This window comes from Sylvia atricapilla, chromosome 11 (assembly GCF_009819655.1).
Source record: "Sylvia atricapilla isolate bSylAtr1 chromosome 11, bSylAtr1.pri, whole genome shotgun sequence".
Classification (NCBI taxonomy): domain Eukaryota; kingdom Metazoa; phylum Chordata; class Aves; order Passeriformes; family Sylviidae; genus Sylvia; species Sylvia atricapilla.
Window position 1 is genome coordinate 15,824,316 of NC_089150.1, and position 19,232 is coordinate 15,843,547.

A 19,232-nucleotide genomic window follows, 5' to 3' on the forward strand; every position below is an offset into this window, starting at 1 on the left:
CACTACTTGGCCTGTTGCCTGCAAACAGCACTTTTTAGCTGGACTTGGTCTGGAAAACAGTGAAATCCTGAGGATTTTGGTTTAGCACAAATTTTCTTACAATTTGTGAGAGGGAAAGGTAGGCAGATGAGCTCTGCATTTGTATCAACAAATATGAGAGACTCAGAACTGCAGGCACACTGGACTGTTGGCGTTTTAAATTAAAAACCACCCAGGAAAGAGCAACACCACTAGTAAGAAACCTGAAAAGTAAGTCTAAAAAACCTTTGAAATATGACTGTGCTCTTTTAAAGTTAGATAGTATGCATTCAGCTATTCTAAAACACCAAAACCAAAGAGAGGAATTCAGGGTAATTCTAAAGAAACCAACTTGAAACATAACTTAAATAAAGTCGACTCAACTTGGTCACTTTAAAAACTCAGCTCATAAAGTCTAACAGCTTCCTTAGACCAAGAAAACCTCATTATGGGATGCATTTAAAGAATAAATGTGCTAAAACCACTCAAAACCACAGTTCAAAGGCCACTCAGGCTGTTAGGAAAGCAAGCACCTGTAATAAACACTACAAATTAGTCAAATTTTCTGTTATTATTGCCAAGCCTGTACCCCAGCCCTGGTCTGCCCCTTCAGTTCTGGCTTGGCCCTCTTCCCTGCTCCTCTCCTATTCCCATTTTCTCCAACATGGACCCACTTTGTTAAAAAGACACCAAGCCAGCACAGGGCTGGATTTCAGGTCCCCTATTTGGTTCAGCAGGCAGCCAAGAGTTGTTTTTCCTGCAGGAACATAGTGAGATGGTCGGGGAGGATCCCAGCCCATGCAAGCAGCATTTTTAACCTCAACACACGAGGCTCAGCAGCAAAACGGGGCGGCAGTGACAGCACACAAGAGCAGAGCTTTCATTTTTATTTTCAGGCCTGATTGCACCATCAGCACCATAGCTGTATTTATGAATGAACAAGAGAGCTTTCCCTCTCTCAGGACCAGGAAACATGATGCCGTGTTTATATTTGAAAACAGAGAGATCTGTGTATCACAAGCCCAAGGAGAGCTCAGCAAAGGTTACAGGACACCGGCATTTCCTCCACCCTGTGCCTTCCCTAGGACAGGCAGTAACTGATCTTTCAAGCAGCAGTAGTTGGAGTAAGAAACATTACACATAAAAAGAAAAATAATTAATTACCACCACATGCCCTTATCAGAGCCCTGGACAGGCTAACAACCTGCTAAGTATGCTTTGGGACAATTCCCAGTCCTCCAATAGAAAGGCAAATATTTGTTCAAAAGTCTGAGATCTGTTAAATAGACTAAAAACCTACAAGTCTTGAGTTTAATAGGTTTGTTTTATCTTCGAACTGATGGTTAAACTCATCTTTGACTTTTCATTGTGACTCTAGGAGTTATCACTTCCCAAAACAAAAACATGGATATTCAGTTAGCTGTTGTTTGCTGATGACATTATCTATTTTAAAATAGGCTCTTATCTGTCCAGAACCCAACTTTGTCTGTTTTTAACCAACCACAGCTGGTTATTTTGGCCTTTCATAAGCCCAAGAGCTCAAAAGATTAAGGGCTTGAATATCACCATCACTTTTAAGGAATAATTTTTAACGGATAGAAAAAATTACCTGGAGAAATAAATAAAAGAGTTTTACGTAGAAATTTTTTTAGAGAATAAAATGTTAATGTACAGACCACAGTTGATTGCAGATTAGGGTGGAGCTGATCAAAGCTTTGGATGCAAGCCATTCTAAGAAAAACAATTTCATTGCAAAATGTTGTTAAAATAGATTAAGATTCCTCAACTCATTTAAACATAATTTAATTTTTATATGACCATAAAAACGCTAAAGTTCACAGCTTCAGAATCAAAAGGGAACAAACGCCAGCTCTGGTCCATCAGACCCAGGAGCGAATTCTAATTTTCCTCCCACCCAAAGAAAACCATTAAAAAAAAAAAAAAAAAATCACTGCAGCAACATACCGCACTCCTGTCCAGCCCCAAAACGCAGGTCCTGCATTTTCCTGATGTAACCCTGTGTGCGAAGGGAAGCAGCGGCGTGGCCGCTCCGAGGCAGCGCTCCGGGAATGCCGCAGGAGCCGCGGCCGCCCCCAGCCCCGTTATCATCAGATAGCTGCCGCGGGGCAGTTAAGCTCCTTAAATGAGGCACAGGTCACTTCACACACTGAAAGGGTCAATTAGTAACTTATGTTGCCACTTAATTGCTACAAGGAGCTCCCAGGAAAGCCGGTTTGCCGCCTGCTCCAGGACCCTTTTGCCTTTAAGTGCGGCTAAAGCCATTCCCGGCCGGGTCAGCGCAGCTCCTGTGTCACCCCGCAGCCTGTCCCACATCCACAGGAGTCTTCCCTTGCGGTGAGAAGGGCTCACTCAGTACCCACACTTCACCAGCACAGCCAAAAGCTCACCAGAAAGCCATTTTTCAGAGGAAAACCAAAATACCCCCCCACCACAAACCAAATCACCAAACAAAAAAACCACCCCAAAAATCAAAACCACCCCTCCCCGCACCCCCTGCAAAAAAACCCTCCCAACTCCCAACAACAACAACAAACCCACCATAAATCCCTATAAACACTCATGGCAAATTAAATACCCTTACAGTTTTCTTTTAGGGAGTTTCCTTTAGTCAGAGGGATTTTTTAAAAACTTCTGCAAAAAGCACTCCCAACTTCCCCTGCTCGTTCATTCACAAAAGCTGAACTCAGCTTGTGTTTACACTTAAAGGTTTTACAATTGAGGTGAGCAGTCTCCCACTTCCACAACTGAGCACAGAGCTGGGCATTTTCCTCCTTTTCAGAGGCTGACCCAGCTGAGGGCTGTGCTTAGCAATGGTCTGAGCCATCCTCTTTGCTGCTTCTCACAAACCTGCCACAGCACCCCAGGTTATTTAGCACAGCTCCTTCTGGAGCAATGTGGAACAGGAAAAGCTCACAGCAAAAATGCTGTATGAGGACTCACAGTGAGCAGTAAGTTAGCTTTTTAATGATGGCCTGTGGTAGGACTACATAAACAAAGAAAAAACCCTGAAACCAGTCTCTATTTTTCAACACCTGAATGCAGAAGGACCATCTCTCTGGTAAGGCTTTGAGAGCCAGAATCCCATCACTTCTCTGGTTTTATTGGCAGGACAGTGGCAGCAGAGCAGGCCCTGCTTAACTCAAGCCTTTGAACTGCCCTGTTGGTATTTTTTGCACAGCTCCATCCTCAGGTTAGCAGATCCTTGGAGACACGGGACCTGTTTAATGAAGCCACTTTCCTGAGGGGCCATATGTCTGCATTAAACACTCTGATCAGTCTGAGTTCAGAATGTTCAGTAAACCTCAGACATTTACAGCAGAGGTTCTTGCTACTGTGAGAAACCTTGCAAATCAGTGTGACAGATGACAACAAGCAAAACCATATTTAATGCATTTGATTCCAAAGCACAATTTATTCATCTAATTCTGCATGGGTGTACACATACTCTTCTCTTTCTCCCCATATCCTTAATTGCTACTTAAAAGCCCGAAATGAATTCAGCTTTCTACTATTCTACTATTTCTCTGTATTAGACAGGATGACTGAGCAGCACATTAGCCCAGAGGCAAAGCACAACTTTGGCAGAGGCAGGGGAAGAAACCTGACACAATTTCCATCTCTCTGGCCTTGCCATGCAACCAGTTTGTGTCAGAAGAACTTTCAAATCAAGCTAACATTTTCTTAAGTAAAATCTGAGAAGTGTCCTACAGAGGTTCTCTAGAGATTATTCATCCACTCTGGAGGTGAGAAAATTCTCTATAAGAACATCAGCAGTTTCCTAGGCAGGTGCATCACTTCCCATTTTGTCACTCTTTCTACTGGCATTATTGGGAACACTCAGTCTTTCTGAATTTTATCACAAATCACATCCTGCTGCTCCCTGATACATACAGCTAGAGAAAGAATATGGAATTATACCATTTGGACTGGAGAATGTAGTGAAATATTAAGGAAGTTACCCCTTAAAAATATCTGAAATGGAAACAGTCTGCACTAGGCTGTTCTCATCTTTGAATGTGAGTTAAATTCTCACAGCATATAACTTTCATGCATCTTTAATGTGATTTAGTTGAAGACTGTCACATTGGACATTTAAGTACATCACAATTGAAGGTCTTGCAGACTTCAGTGAGGCTAACACAAAGGTTTCTCACCCTGAAACGTAGATACAGTTCAATCTGATTTTAATAACAGTTAATCTTTTTCATCTCCACCAGCTGCGAGGCCATGAATAAATAAAGACAGGTTGGAATTTCAGGAGCTGGGAAAGACTGTGACAAGAATAAAAGTTGCCCTTTCCCCTCATAGTGCAGGGGAGCATCACAACCAACAACCCTGAGCTCTGTCTGGGTTCCTGGAGCCAGAGAGCCTGGATGTAAAACAGGAAAACAGAGGAGAATCTCCAAAAGCTGCTGCAAATTATTAAGTGGAAGAAAATTATACCAGTCAAAGGATATGAAGGCAATGTTCCAGCAGTGGTTTGGACTGGTGTAACTCAAAAGCACTTTAGAAAACAATATTAGAGGGCACAACAAAAGCAGTGTGCTTATGCTTACACAGGCATCTGCTGGGAACGATCTGTGAATGCAACTAAAGCTCTCATAACTTACTGTTTGCTCTTCACAGCCTGCTGTATTCAAACCTGGCACAAAAGGATGCTCAGGGAAATAGCTGCTGAGTAATTGCAAACCAGCATCAAACCTTTCCTTAGCTATTCAAAAGCACACAGTGAGAGAGGGCTCTGTGACCTGGCACTTTTTGAGGAAGTTGCAAAAATGTCAATAAAGGTTTTAAGGATCAGGGATGTGCTATCACAGCCTGTGGACACCCCACTGCTGACCGTGTAAACAACTCCTCACACTTCTCCCCTCCTTCCACTGTGACAGAAGCCTGCAGTTTCCATTAGGTAAGGAAAAAGTATTTGCATGTGCCAGGAGAAATTCTGCACCCACATCCCTGATGCCTTTTCTTGATTATTTGAGGATGCAACATGGACAACAACTTGACTGACTTGCTGTAATTAATAATCAAAAAGCGTATTTCAGCATAAAGCAGACTACAGCAGTCTCCTAAAAAGCACTATAGATTAAAATTGTTTAACATTTCTTCAGCAACACAGACAACAATTAGCTCTCCATAAAGTAAAGGTACAAAAATTACCAATAGTGAATTGTCCTATGAGAAGAGCAGCTTGTTGGACAAGTACCAAAGGAAAGTAATACTCAGATAAAATCTTGATCCAATTGTTTACACTGATAATTACAAATTAAAAAGTGCTTTATATAAACTTTAATAGGTAGGGACCTTCTCAGAGAAAATGGACAAGTCATGGCAGGCAAGACAAAGAAAATGGATGGTCCCTACCCTCACAATTCCAGAACCATTTCAGAAAGCTGTTAGCGTTCCCAGCCACCCCAGACTAACACCCTTCCTGGCCTGGTATTCCAATGTTATCCAAAACCTGAGCTGATTTATCACAATACACCACTCTGCAGGAGGTTAGGAATTGATATCACAATTCCTAACCTATCAAAGAGGACACACCAAGGCACTTCAGAAAAACAGGACAGATTACAATGGCAGCAAACAGCTTCAGTTATCTGACTTTTTCAACCAGCAGCAAAAGCTTGCCAAAATATTAAGATGAATACAAGGACAGAACTAGGCATTAACCACTCTGAAAGATAAATGCCTTAAAATAACAAGTGTTAACACCACCAAGCTTTTCATAAGCCCATCTCATAGTGGTACCACAAAAACGAAAAATTACAGCTTCTTGAAAACACAACCACCAAGAAAGGTGGGCCAGATTTTGTTTCCCTTTAGGCCAGTGATACACCCTGCTCCGATACAGAGCAGTAACAGCCCTGGCAGTCCCACAGCCAGAACGTAACCCACAGTCTGCGAGACTGGACTTTCTCCCTGAGTACAGCACCAGGCACATGCACTATGAGACACTCACTGTGGTCACCTTTCTTCCACATTGCTAATATTTTAGAAAAGCTGGCCAGGGAGCTGGGCTGGACTGTTACCTGCATCATATTGCTGTTCTCCATTCATCTCCACAGGAGCCCAGTGGTTGTTCCCAGCAGCCAGAAGCAGGGGAGTCCAAGGCTGTCACTGTTTGGTGGTCATGAGTCACCTCCCGCCTTCCACAGCAGCTGAGACATTCAAGAAGGGTTCCTGGAAAACACCTAAAGGGAACAACTGGTAAGAAAACCTTCATGGGATTTCTGGCTACTTTTAAGATAGAACCCTAGAGTGGTTTGTGTTGGAAGAGAACTCAAAGATGATCTTGTTCCAAGCCCCTGCCATGGGCAGGGACACCTTCCACGATGCCATCCCACCTGGCCTTGGACATTCCAGGGATGGGGCAGCCACAGCTGCTCTGGGCACCCTGAGCCAGGGCCTCAGCACCCTCACAGGGAAACACTTCTTCCCAATATCCAATTTACAAACCTAGTCCTATGAACAATTAAGTAATTATTTCATTATGAATGGTAGAAAATCAGTAAAAACATGTTTAAAGCAAGCCCACCAGTTCATCGGCAGCGAACCACAAGTTTTGCTTCTTTACAAAATTCTCCACAAAAGCAAAGTTTGATAGCAAATACGACTTTAGGTGACATGCTTCTTTATAAATAACACATTTTGACTGACATCTTTATACAAATCAAAGAGATGAGCAACCATAAAACTAAGATCATTGCCTTGAAAATTCTTGTAAGAAAAAGGTTATTTCAAAAAGCCTTTGCATTCTTGTTGAATGTCTGTGAAGTACCTGCTTTATTTAAGTGAGATACCTGAAATAGTATAGAGGACTAAAAATCAGGTTCTAAAAAACATAAGCTGTGCTTCTGAAACGAACACATTTTGAATAACAATGGTTTATAAAAAGGAAGTCCTACACATTTGAAAAGTCTCTGATTTTGAGTTTGGTACAGCTATGCAGACTATCTGATAACCCTTAGAGGTACACAACACTGGTAGCTTCCTTCACACACAAATAAATCAACAAACTTGAATAGAATAAAATATCCAGTCAGTCATGTAAAAAGTTTGAGTACAATCAAAACTACAGCCAACTTCAAAAATTTTCATTACATGTGAATATAAAAGTTTTTTGAGAGTAGCAAGAGTTATCATTAAGAGCTCCTATTGAATGGCAGCTTAATGCCAGAAAAATCTACTGTGTGGAAGATACTAATAACTTTTATTCATTACAGCTTCAAAGGAATGTGTCTGGAATGGAACCCAGCTGCCAATTTCTGCTATATGCTTCTAACCTGCTCCACTCCAGCTCCAAAAGTCTGTGCTCAGCACGTACCTACAGGGTCACATTAACTCCCAACCCAGCTCCACTCTCACTCTCCACTGGCTCCTCACTTTTCCAGGCTCATAGGACAAATCAGTGCAGGGTAAAGTAACTCCAGCACATGCTCCAGACAATCCTCTCCCAAGACCTTCCTCCTACACAGACTGAGCTTCCATCTAGTCCGTCTTTTAAAAAGTGGTGCTGGAAGATGACGTAACTGGCACAATGCTCAGCACACAGAGAAGAACTAACCAACAAAACACTTTTAAATCATTAATCAAAACATGCCTTGGTAATGGCCTATCCCAAGTCTATCAGCTGTCACAGTGCTAAGCCAAAACAAAGGCAATGCTGTGAGCAAAGCACATATTCCAGCAAGTCTGGGGATATGCCACTGCTTTAGAATAGTGTAGCCTTGGCAAAGTATACTCAGAATTAACTGCAATTAAGCTATTTTCAGTTTATGGGATACAGCTCTCAATCAGCTCCTATAACTAAACTATGTGATGCAACTACATCCTCCTTTTTTTTTTTTTTTTCTTTTTTTTTTTTCTCCCCAACATGAGAATATTTTGGACTCTGCCCTCCCCACCAAAAAAAACCCCAAACAAACCCACAAAACCAACTCCAGACACCAAAGAGGCTGTTTTGATTTAGAAGATGCCAAACACTGGCAGCTCCCGTTGAAGCTGATTGATATTCTGCCCAAGTCAAGTCGGGCTGTTATTCAGGATTTCATAAGCAGTTGTGGTGTTTTATGTACACAAAATTGAGAGCATTTGCAATTAGCACCCACCATGGCTGCTGCTCATAGTCTGGCACCCCAAAGATTACCTTTTGATAAATCTCAGGGGAAGTGGAGCACAAGTGCCGCTGGAACACAGCTGATTTGGAAATACTTTGGACTCTTCAGTCTCACTTCTGCATTTCAAATCTCCTTTCAGCACATGAAATATTCAGATGTTAGCAACTGGAGGCAGCATTAAAAACAGTTACAGTTCATTAAAGCCAGATGGCTCACTTGAATATGAAAAGAAATCAAACAGAAGCTGGATATTGAATTAAAGTAAATCAGCTGGTGTCTGAGGCTTAATATTATTTTAAAACAAAGGCGCAGGAGACAGTGGGGACAGGAGACACCCCTCAGGACAGAGCTCCAGCAAGGGTCAGGTTCCAACGAATTCCTTCATGCTGAGGCATCCAGGAAAATCTATCTGAAACCCGGGTCAACCACGGGGCTCTCGGGGTGGGCAGGACCCGTGTTCCAGCTCTGCCAGGACAAGGCAGGGCTCCTTTAGCACCTTCAGACTGCAGCTCCGCTCCGGAAACCTGCTGCCCAGGGAGCAGGGGAGGCGCAGATCCCTCCCTTTGCTCCCCGGAGGTGGAGGAGAGGGCTGAGTGTCCTCCCGCTTCTCACCTCCAGGAACAGCCACGGCGTGTTTCCTCGGAGGGGAAATCACACCGCACTGCTTCTAAAGACTTTCTGCAGCTATGTTTTCTCCCTAGGACTCACGGTGGGCCCGATCCCGCCGCTGTGCTGGACGGGGCTCCAACCCACAGGGCACAAACCCCCTCCCAAAAATCCCAATTCTTGATGCTGCCGTGCAGAGCCGCAGCTCCAACCCACACTTCATCGGCCTCTGCTTCTATTACTGCTGCAGAAACCAGCAAGCCCCATAGCCTACAAAAAAAAAAAAAAAAAACCCAACCAAACAACACCACCAAAAAACCTCAAACCAAACCAAAAAAACAAAACAAAACAAACCAAAAAAAAAAAAAAAAAAAAAAAAAAAAAAAAAACCCAAAAAAACCAAAAAAAAACCCAAACAAAAAACTCCAAAAACAAAACAAACCACAAACACCAAAATAAAAAAGCCCACCACAACTCCAAGCGTTTCTTTTTAACCTTTTTCCCAATCGAATGCCAGTACAGCCAGTCACCAATATAGGTCTCACAGCTCCGCTTTTGCTACACGAAGATGAGGCAGTGGCTCCAGGGGAAAAGGGGAGCAAGTTGGAACCAGGATTTGTGTGCGGCTGGGGACTCGCAGGCCACACATCTTATCAATGTCTGAGCAGATCGAAGGTGGAAATGCAGTGGCATGGGGTCCTCTGCCCTAGGAGATAAGCCGGACCGAAATCATCAGCCCTTGGGAAAACACATTTGCACCCGCTCAGAGCACAGAGACTCCTCCCAGCCTGAGTGAGACTCCTCGCTGACAGAACAAAGTCAAAAAGGACCTTCTCGGATGACAACTTAAGTTAAAGTGTTTTGCTAAGAAAAAAAAAAAACCAAACTAAAATTCTACAGCACAGAAAGAATCCAATGCAATAATATATCTGAGTAGGAGCTAGCTTAATTTTAGGTTCAACTTACAACGTGCAGTACTTGATTCATAAACATTTTTGTGAAGTGTATTCCAGGTATCCTGGCAAGTTTCATAGCTCTTAGTTAAGCGTTTTCAGCACAAAACAAGATATATTGTGCAAATTTCTCAACCAGAACCAAAATCAACGGTGCTGGAAAGAATGAATCCTCAAGCTATTCAGTGTGAGTTTCATTCACCCTTTTGCAGCAAAACACTCGCAGTTACAGAAATACCCAAACTCCCACGCTGGGGTCAGTACATTTCCTTAAAACAGTCCCATCCTTTTGGGGGAAAATGCCAGAGACTCTGGCTAAGCACTGCTGCCAGCTCAGTGGAAGGATACAGCTGATTACCTGCCACAGCAGATCAGCAACCACCTCCATCAGGCACAATGGCAGATTTCTGCCTCCTCTGAACAAAAATCTCACCCTTGAAATCGGGGCTGAGAGAGGCAAACAAACATTCAGAAGAGCATCTGGTGTAAGAAATCATTAAATACCTGTGAAGGAAGTGTTTAAGATTCACAGATCAGCAAGTGTCTGCAGGATCACTGCTGCTGCACTGGGGTGAGCAGCTCACCAGAGAGCTGCAGGAGGGTCTGAGACACCAGCACAGGGGTGTATAAAGCCACCCAGCCTTTGTCCATCTCCTCTCCCCCCACCTGAGGGATTTTTAACTCCAGTGACACGCTGCAGGAGCAGCCACAAACCCAGCCTCTGTCTCAGCTGCCGCATGGATTATGACTCAGGTTTTGTCATTCAACAACCATATCAACTCTTCTGTCAGACAAAACATTAAAAATATTTTCTTGGGAAGCAAAGTATTATTATACACACATCTATGTCTTTGTCTCTTGCTCCATCCTCCCTGCTGGAGCCCTTGGCAGAGGTCCTACTTCTCCAAGAAATGGTCTCCAGAGTCTCATACTTCATGCAAGCTCCTAGATCTCCAAGCCTTTTAGAGTCAAAAACAGGGTTTAAGGCCTTCCTTATAATTTTGCCTTTTCTTATTTAGTCCCTACCAGCTGGAAGCCATGATAACATTTTAGATATTTTCTAACTTTTCATTGTATAAACAAAGTAAGTATTTTAGCAGCCTTCCTAGTACCTGACCTCCCACAAATAAAAGACAAAGTGGAAGGCTTCTTACAATCTCTAATTTATGCCGAAATTCCATATTTTCGAACCATTTTAATTGCTGTTCTGTGACAAGGAAAAAAAAAAAAAAACTATTTCAGGTGTTTCTGCAGGAAAGAAAACTACCTGTCACAGGGGCCTTGGCTGAGTACTGTTTGCACACCCCAAATCTTTCCAAGACCTGCAAGACCCACAAAACAGATTATGGATAGACAAAGTTTGATGCCTTTATAACAAAGCAATAAAAATACTACCCATTTCATTAGTCATAGCTGCTGATGGAATTATCCCACCCAATGTGGGGAACAGAAACATTTGGCTGCCTAGCAGTTCTTTAAAGCATTATTTTTACACAAATGAAACAGCTGGCCTGTAAAACGCAGCTTATCTGCCTACTTCTGTAAGGATTTATCAAAGACAAACAAACCACTGAATCACCTTTTATGCAGGTAGGACCACCAACATTTCTTTTAGGTTGTCTTATCTGAACACCAAAATTCTGCTGATACCATTGAACATGAAGATTACATATGCATATAGATGCAAATAGGAACTAACACCAGAGTTAGATTCATTATTAAAACTTACTGTAACTTCTCTCACACCCAGGCCGAAATCTCTACTCACAGATCAGTAGCCCTAACAACTCCCTGCTGCTTCCACTAAATCTGTTTCAGGAGAAGAGAGCTCAGGTTCATCCATTCCATTGCAACAGGAACGCTGAGATTCCTCACAGAGAAGTGCATTCAAAGAACACACCTTCTGTTCTTACACTCTCAAAGAAATTCTTGTAAGATATAAAAGGGGCAAAGAACCTGCTGTGGAGGATCCAGGCCACTGCCAGCAGCAGCAGTCCAGGCTTACAGAGAGTTGTGTGGCTCTGGAACACACACCTTCCCCATGGAAGTATCCACAAGCAAGCCCCCCTACAGAAGATGCTAAGCCAGCCTGCACCACTGCAATGCAATGCAACAACCAGCCTATTATTTCTACTCCAAGGGTTTATTCAAAATAAAAGGCTTGTGTTTGTGACAGCTTCCCTGCTCTGACCCAGTGCCCACCATCAAGGTGTGCAGCACCAGCACAGGCTACTCTGTCCACACCAGCAAACCCAGAGTTACTGACAGGGTTTAACATCGCTGTTCTTTGTGCACAGACACCTCCAGGACTCAGACAGGTGCCCGTGCAATGCACCCTGACATCAACATCCTGCTGTGCTCCTGGTCCCTCCGTGCAGGGACAGGGTGGCTGTGTCACCAGGACAGGGCAGGGGCCACCGCCTGCAGCTGATGCTGCACCAGGGGACCAGAGCCCCCCATGTCAGCTTAAACACAGCAAGTGCTGGCATTACACAGTCAAATAAACTGGGACCTCGCAGCAGACTGAAAGGTTACAGCCTGGCAGCCCTTTCTGCCTTGAAAATGTAGAGATGTCTGGAATATACGTTTTATTAGCATAAAAATATTTACCAGAGAAAAGGAGAATCTATTTGGTCACAAAACACGACCAGTGCTCCCCTCTTTAACTCGATCTTTCTTTAGAGCTATTGCACCTCACAGAAAAAAACAACGAACAATCACCAATTTAGCAAAATTTTGCTGATATCGCACGTGATGTTTATCTTTTCCACTTAGATTAGGTCAATTTATGCCTGTTTTCTAATCCCGACCCCTGTCTGAAGTCCAGTGGCTTCCAGGACTTGACTCGGTGCCTGGATCTGCCTGACGATCCAGGTGACACACCTAGACCTGGGAAGCCTGGTTAATGAATCTTCAAACACACAAAAGAACACACCTCAACAATCTCCAGGTCCAGCTCAACAAATTGACTCTACTGTCTGCTTTTACAACCCGTGCTGTGCTACCCAGCCAGTAAAGCAATTTCCATGGGACTGCAGGTTAAGTCCAGGTGAGAATGTTAAAATTCACAGCTCTATTCCCAGCTCATTTAAATGCCACTGGACAGAGAGAGCATTGACTCGACAGGGGAATAACACACAATAGCGTGGCCCAAAAAGTTCCATTGTTTGTAAGTGGTGGCAAATAGGAGCTGTTAAATACAGTTGTCTCTAACGTTTAAGGTAGTTGGGAGTTCTGTCAAGTCCTTAAGGCTTGTTTTTCTTTTTGAAATGCAAAATCTCCAGCATTATTCTGCTCTCTTTATCTACTTTCACGGCATTGTAGACTACAAGCACGTTGGGGGTTATGGGCCAAATAAAGAAACCAGACAGAACAGAGTGCTCTGTTTTCATTGTTGACTTTTTAAATTCATGTCCTATTGCATGAATACAACTGCCTGAAGTTACAAGTTAGAAAAGAAGATGAAGGAAAAACGTGAAGTTCCTGCTGCTCCTAAGTCCCAGAGAGCAGCCTGGCAGCTTCTTATCCTCCGTACAAAGACAAGCAGCATGAACAGGCAAATATTCCACCAGTAAAATGTAGTATGATTCATGGCGAGATAAAATAGAGCACTCAGATGGAAAAAAACTGACTTCTCCCTCTGGATCAGAATCCCTGGTGCATATTAGTACGGAATCCCATGGGATACCAAGTGATGGGGAAAGGGATGCTGTCTGTGAGCTGGCAGAGGAAGGAACCCTTCATACTCCCTTTGAGAAGCCTATCCACTATGTGAGAGAAAAGTGTTTTAAACCAGAAAGTACATTCATTGCACATACATTGAGGCAATTAACAAAGATACAAATTAATCCGTAAGTGCCTTAAACATGAGAATTACTGGAGAAACCACAGAATATCAGGTTTGGAAATTAATTTCAACGTATAAATGATGTCAGGCCTACAGACAACATACGAAGGTCAATGCAGTGTTCACCAAGTTACAATAAATAGATCCCTAACACTGCCACGAGGCTCAATTTATTCAAACAAGTCCTCACTGCCGACTCATATTCTGTGCATATGTTATAGGAAAATCTTTGAATAAAATCTGAACAGGACACTCAATTTGAATCAGCACTCAATTCACATAAAAGGAGAAAACCTCTGCACAATCTCCCAAATCCTTCTTTGAAAACGAACTCCTGTTTCAGAGAACCAACTAATGGATGTCATCACTGCAGACAGTACAACTAGTAAAGGAGAAGACTGGCAGGGGGAGGAAGGTATCTTGTAAATAAGACATTTAAGCAAAAATCCACGTTTTAAAACGCCTTTTCTATGTAAAAGCACACTCCTACTTGTTTCCTTCCTTTATCACCCCATTGAAACATGGCACAGGAAAAAAGTAATATATTACACTCATTTCTCATCCATAAGCTACATTCTGAAAAGGCAACTCTCCCCTGGATGCCACCACAACCACAGGACAACTCAGATTTGGGTCAAGAAATTGACTCAGTTGTTGAACTTCATGTTCCTATGTTTAAAATACTGGGACTCATACTAGGGGAAAACAAAGGGAGTGGCATTTAATTTATATTTCTTCGCATATATGGATCATCAGGCCTTCTTCCTTGGACAAACAATCTGTTAGTCAAATTGTCAGTGGCAGGCTGGAGTGAAAATTAAGACGAAAAATAGTGTATTTCAAATTTTGCTGTTTTGTATCATGTAATTTCAACCTAAGTAATTTAATCTTAAATAATTTCAATTAAAAAAAAAGCCTTAATCACAGCATCTTTATTTGTTTTTACGCACACTTGTGCTATTTGAACATAAGGTCTGTACAGACAGATGCAATTGCAAATCCAACTGTCCAAGAGACAGAAAAACTATTCTAACAAGCAGCGGCACTAAAAAAAACAAAAACCCTCCATGATTGCAAATAAAGATGCAGAAGCAAATAGGACACAGTTTTAGCAAAAGCAGTCATCACAACAAATCGAGCTGGATCAAAACAGACTAACTCCTCACGATTTTCCTTACAAAGAAATCAGCATATTCCCGAGTGGTCAGCACAGGGCACAGAACAGGCAAACAGGAGAAGCCTGGGGCTGCAGAAGTTGTCTTTGGAAAGTGACACCCGACTTCGTTTTCCCTAACAGGGACACTGTGGTACCTATCAGCAAGAAGATTAACGGGAAAGAGGACTCCAAAAGGTGCCAACCACACCCAGCACTGACCACACACTGACCACCCTCTACAAGGCCACCAGTGCTCAGGGCTGGCTTTCAGGAATGCTGAGCAGCAGCTCCTCATTCCAGATGAAAGAGAAGAAATGAGACTACAGAATTTGAAGAGTCAGGTCTTGGGCCCTGCCCTGTCGTTTTCTTCACGAACCCACGTTTCAGAGTCCAGCCTCGCTTCAGGATCTGTGTGCCCCAGGTTTCGATTGTCACGGCTCAATCTCGCTGTTTGGTTACAGCACAAGGCAGGTCTGATCACCGGGGCGCTCCTGGAGCGTTCCCAAATGGCTCTGCCAGGAGACAGCCAGCCTGGGGACAAGGAGCACTGCCCCTTTCCTCCTCTTCCTCACAGCTCCTGCAATCTGCACCTGACCCACCCCTCCCAAAGTCCTCCCCCAGCTCTGCACAGGAGCACCAGCAGCACAGAAAAGCAAACAGCAGCAGGTTCCACTTCTTCTCTAAGGGTATATTCTCTTTCCCCCAACAGACCAGCTCAGTGCAATGCACGTTGCCCCATACACCATCCCAACGTTAATCCTTGCCAGGACTACAATGATTTCCTACTCGCAGGCACTCCCCAGTTTAAAAGTCAAAACATGACTGTCAATTATCACCCTAAAATGGAGAGGAAGCCAAAACCAAAATCATGCATGCATCTGCCATGCATGGGTGCCACTGGGGAATGTATCTCAAAGCCTGTGTCCCTCTGCTCGAGCCTCCAAATGTGAATATGAGAACTTCTAATTCCATTTTTATTAAATAGAATCACTTTCCATCTCAACTACCGAGTGAAAATTATTACCTCAAGTCAGAAATCCTAGATGAGGCAGAATTCAACTTCCTACAATGCATATTTAAAGATCCCTTTCAAAAAAAAGTGGTGAGAGCACCTACATCCTAAGTTCCATCAGCTGTACAAGAAGAAGCCCTTTGCAGTCTGGGATCTTTACTCTGACCCCCAACTTGTTTCATAGGTCTCCTGTGCACTCTTGAACACCTCCTGTGCTGCTGCCATGAGATGCATTCTGACCTGAGCTGCTCCGTATCTTCCAAAGATAGTGCCACTGATGAGGAAGTCTTTTGTATAATCACCTCCAACTCATCTAATCGAAGTTACTTTAGCACTGATTCGACAAGATTCACCAGCCCAGTGCCAGATCTATCACTCCCAGGTGAGACATGATCAAACTGCAGAGGAAGTTACAATTCTCTGCAGGTGCAGGAAAGCCCATGGCAGAAGCAGCATCAGGAGGAGCCTGAGGTGTCCCTGTGTGAGCTGCTCAAGGGGACTATCTGACAGATACTGCTGGGGCTTCAGGGTGTAACAGCAAAAATAAGCAAATTTTCCCTGATGGTGACAAATATGAGTTTACTGTCACTGCTCAAGTGCTAAAAGCAAAGCCAGTGATACTAAATAACTAGACAGAAATATCTAATATCTGAATTATTTAGTAGACAGTGCAGAAGCACCAAACAAGCCAAAGCATGATCTGACCAAGAAAAGAACAAGGGAAAAAAACCCCAAACCCAACAGCTATTAGTTTCCCACTGGAGAGAAGAAACAGCTGAGTGCAGGATTAAGACAGCAGCTATAGCAGAGAGGAGGGTGAGACTGCACGGCCAGGGATGGTGACAAGCAGCACTGCTGCTTTTTGATTGCCAAATACTACACTGGCTAAGCTGCAACATGAGATAACATCCCCAGGCTTTTTTTTTTTTCTTCTGGACAATCTTTCTGAAACACTATCCGAAATCCTGAAGTATTCCTTGGCTAGTATCAGAAAGGAATAGAAAATCCACATTTCAACCACTCCTTTTAATAATCCTGTAGAGAAAATCCCGACCGACTGATCACAGCTAATATTTCTTCCTCATTTAACTTCCAAAACTCTGTCTCCTGCAAATGACATTTTATTTATAGCAGTGGTATTTGCTGTATAACTGATTGGGGAAGGCTGTAAATGAGCATCATTGCATATATATGGAAAACAATGATAAAGCAGTCATCAAAAAGCTACAGAACATTTAAATATTCAAATGAGGCAATCTGCATAACCCCCCCACTTGAATTTTAATTTTAAAAAAACTTATTTCATACCTTTGTGTAATAGATGATCTGTGCAAGCTACTTCTTTCCCATAGAATAATGGCACCTTTCACTTTAGATGTGTCCAAGTGGTATTAATTTTAATTCCTGGAGTGAAGGGTAAAGGAAGCTTTGCCATAGGAGGACAGGCTATTTTTAAAGTCTAAGTGCTCAAGGCAAGAAGGCAAAGGTGAAGATGCTGATGAGCCACAGTAAGGTTGCAGTGGCAGTGAAATGCATCGAGGCTCCTCAACCAACCAAGCAAAATAAGGTTATAACTTGCAGCTCTCTAAAATGGGAGCTATCAAAATAGGAAGGAGAGAAAAAGTGCTGTGAGTAAGGGAGACAGAGATCACAGCAAATCAGCCTTTATAGTGAAGCAAAGGCTTCCAAGGGAAAAAAGAAGAATCAACTTGTGTGGGACTCCATAAACGAAGCAGCTTTTACCAAACAGGTCAAAAAGATGTAATCACAACGTGGAAGGTTAAATTAACACCTGCAGCTCTGGAGCTGGATGACTCAGAAAGCATCTTATTTAGAGAACACAAAACTCAAACATAATGCTCTTCCAGCACTGCAGTGCTGAAGTCAGAACTTTCAAAAACTGTACCTTTGCACTTCAGATGCTGCAAATGTAACAAGTAAGGGAGATCAGGAGCTTTTCTTATTCAAACCTTACTCAAGGTTACTACAAACCTTGAGCGAGGCAGATTTTAAACACTTTTTCTTTCCATGGGCCTTTAAATATTATCTTACAGACATGTTCACTCGGTACCAGTTACTTTTTTTTAGCATTTTTGACTGTGGAGATGCACCACTGCCTTAGAAAGAGCACTCCTCCATCCTCAGTGCTTGTCTGGATTATGAAGAGCAAACAGCAGAATATTCCTCAGACAACAAGATCACTTTTAGCACCACTCAATTCCCTGACCACAGATACATTAGATCATACTTATTTAAAGAAGTATCATGCCTGAAAAACTCAAATTTGGTAAGAAAAGCCTCAAGAAGGAAAGGGTTAGGCTCTTTGTCCTGGTACACACACAGCTGGGGACGGGGGAGTGAGAGAAAGGAGGAGGAAAAGAAGGGGTCAGTAAAAGCAATCACTGAAGTTTTGCCCTCAGGATCACAGAAACTAAGGGGGAAAGGAAGAGTAAACACTCAGAAAACAGCCAATTTCTTCAGAAGCAAAATTTCCTTCTTTAAACATTAACCACTTAGCCCAGAGATTTCCATGAGAAAGTTGGGGACCAAGCCCACCAACTCTCTGGCAAAAGACTCAGTAATTTATTTTACTGATCTACACCACAGTGGTGTAGCAAATCTCTTCTACATTTAAAATTCCTGCCCTGCAAGTCCAACTTATTTATACATCAGGGTTACAGTGATTACTTCCTAGATTTAAAGAACATAAGAAAAAAAATCTAATTAAGATTAAAGTTGTCTATACACGTCTCATTCTGTCAAACTCTTTGAAAAGAAAGAAAACAAAGAGCTAACTAAAAACTACTGCACTTCCTCACACAATAACCACCCCAGGTCCATATAAGCAGTTTCTTTCATGACTAGAAGCTTTTCTTCCCTTCAGCCAAACAAATCCATCGCATCATCCTCTGTGATGTGAGAAAAGGCTCTGAGAACAACATCCCAAAGAGCTTATTCATTTTCTGCATCCATGAACTCTACAGCGTTCATTACTACAATAAACACTGTAAATATTTCTCACACCCTTCGGAATTGCCAGCTTTCAATGATTTTTACTCTTTTATCTTCTACTTTCCACACTCTGTCTTCTCTACATGATGGCACAAAACCCCACAAATGCTGCTACCAAAATTACTGCATTATTTAAACAACAACCAAGCTAAATTCATTGGTATTCATTACAAGCTGGTTCATTAGAATGGCAGTTACTGTGACAAAACTCAGTTAGTGAGAGGAAAAAAATCTCCTGCCTGTTTTTAGTCCAAATTTGTTGTATGTATTGTGGCTTTATGTTGTCTAAAGGCAATCCAGGAACTCAGTACCAGCCCTGCTTCCAGCACTCAAAAAGGACAACTTCAGAAGGGGAGAAAGGGGGAAGAGACTTTGCCTCTTAGAATTCAGCACAAGAGAGAAAATTTGAACAAATGTAAATTTTTTTAGAGCTGTCTTTTTCCTCTCCTGAATTTTATTTCAGTCCAGCACTCGTACTCAGTTTAGA

General features: G+C 42.6%; 1 protein-coding gene across 2 annotated transcripts in view; it reads right to left on the reverse strand.

Annotated features, from left to right (window-relative positions):
- SFMBT1 (Scm like with four mbt domains 1) overlaps window positions 1-19,232 on the reverse strand; it is a 72,345-nt gene that overhangs the window by 29,904 nt on the left and 23,209 nt on the right. The window contains exons 1-2 of one of the 2 annotated variants that reach the window (XM_066326831.1): window positions 9,235-9,640; window positions 6,072-6,233 (exon numbers count right to left, since the gene is read on the reverse strand). In XM_066326831.1, the coding sequence (XP_066182928.1) occupies window positions 6,072-6,099 (28 nt within the window). In that variant the 5' untranslated portion in view covers window positions 6,100-6,233; window positions 9,235-9,640. Of the gene's footprint in view, window positions 1-6,071; window positions 6,234-9,234; window positions 9,641-19,232 lie in introns of those variants that run through there. The other variant, XM_066326832.1, reaches the window with a different exon arrangement.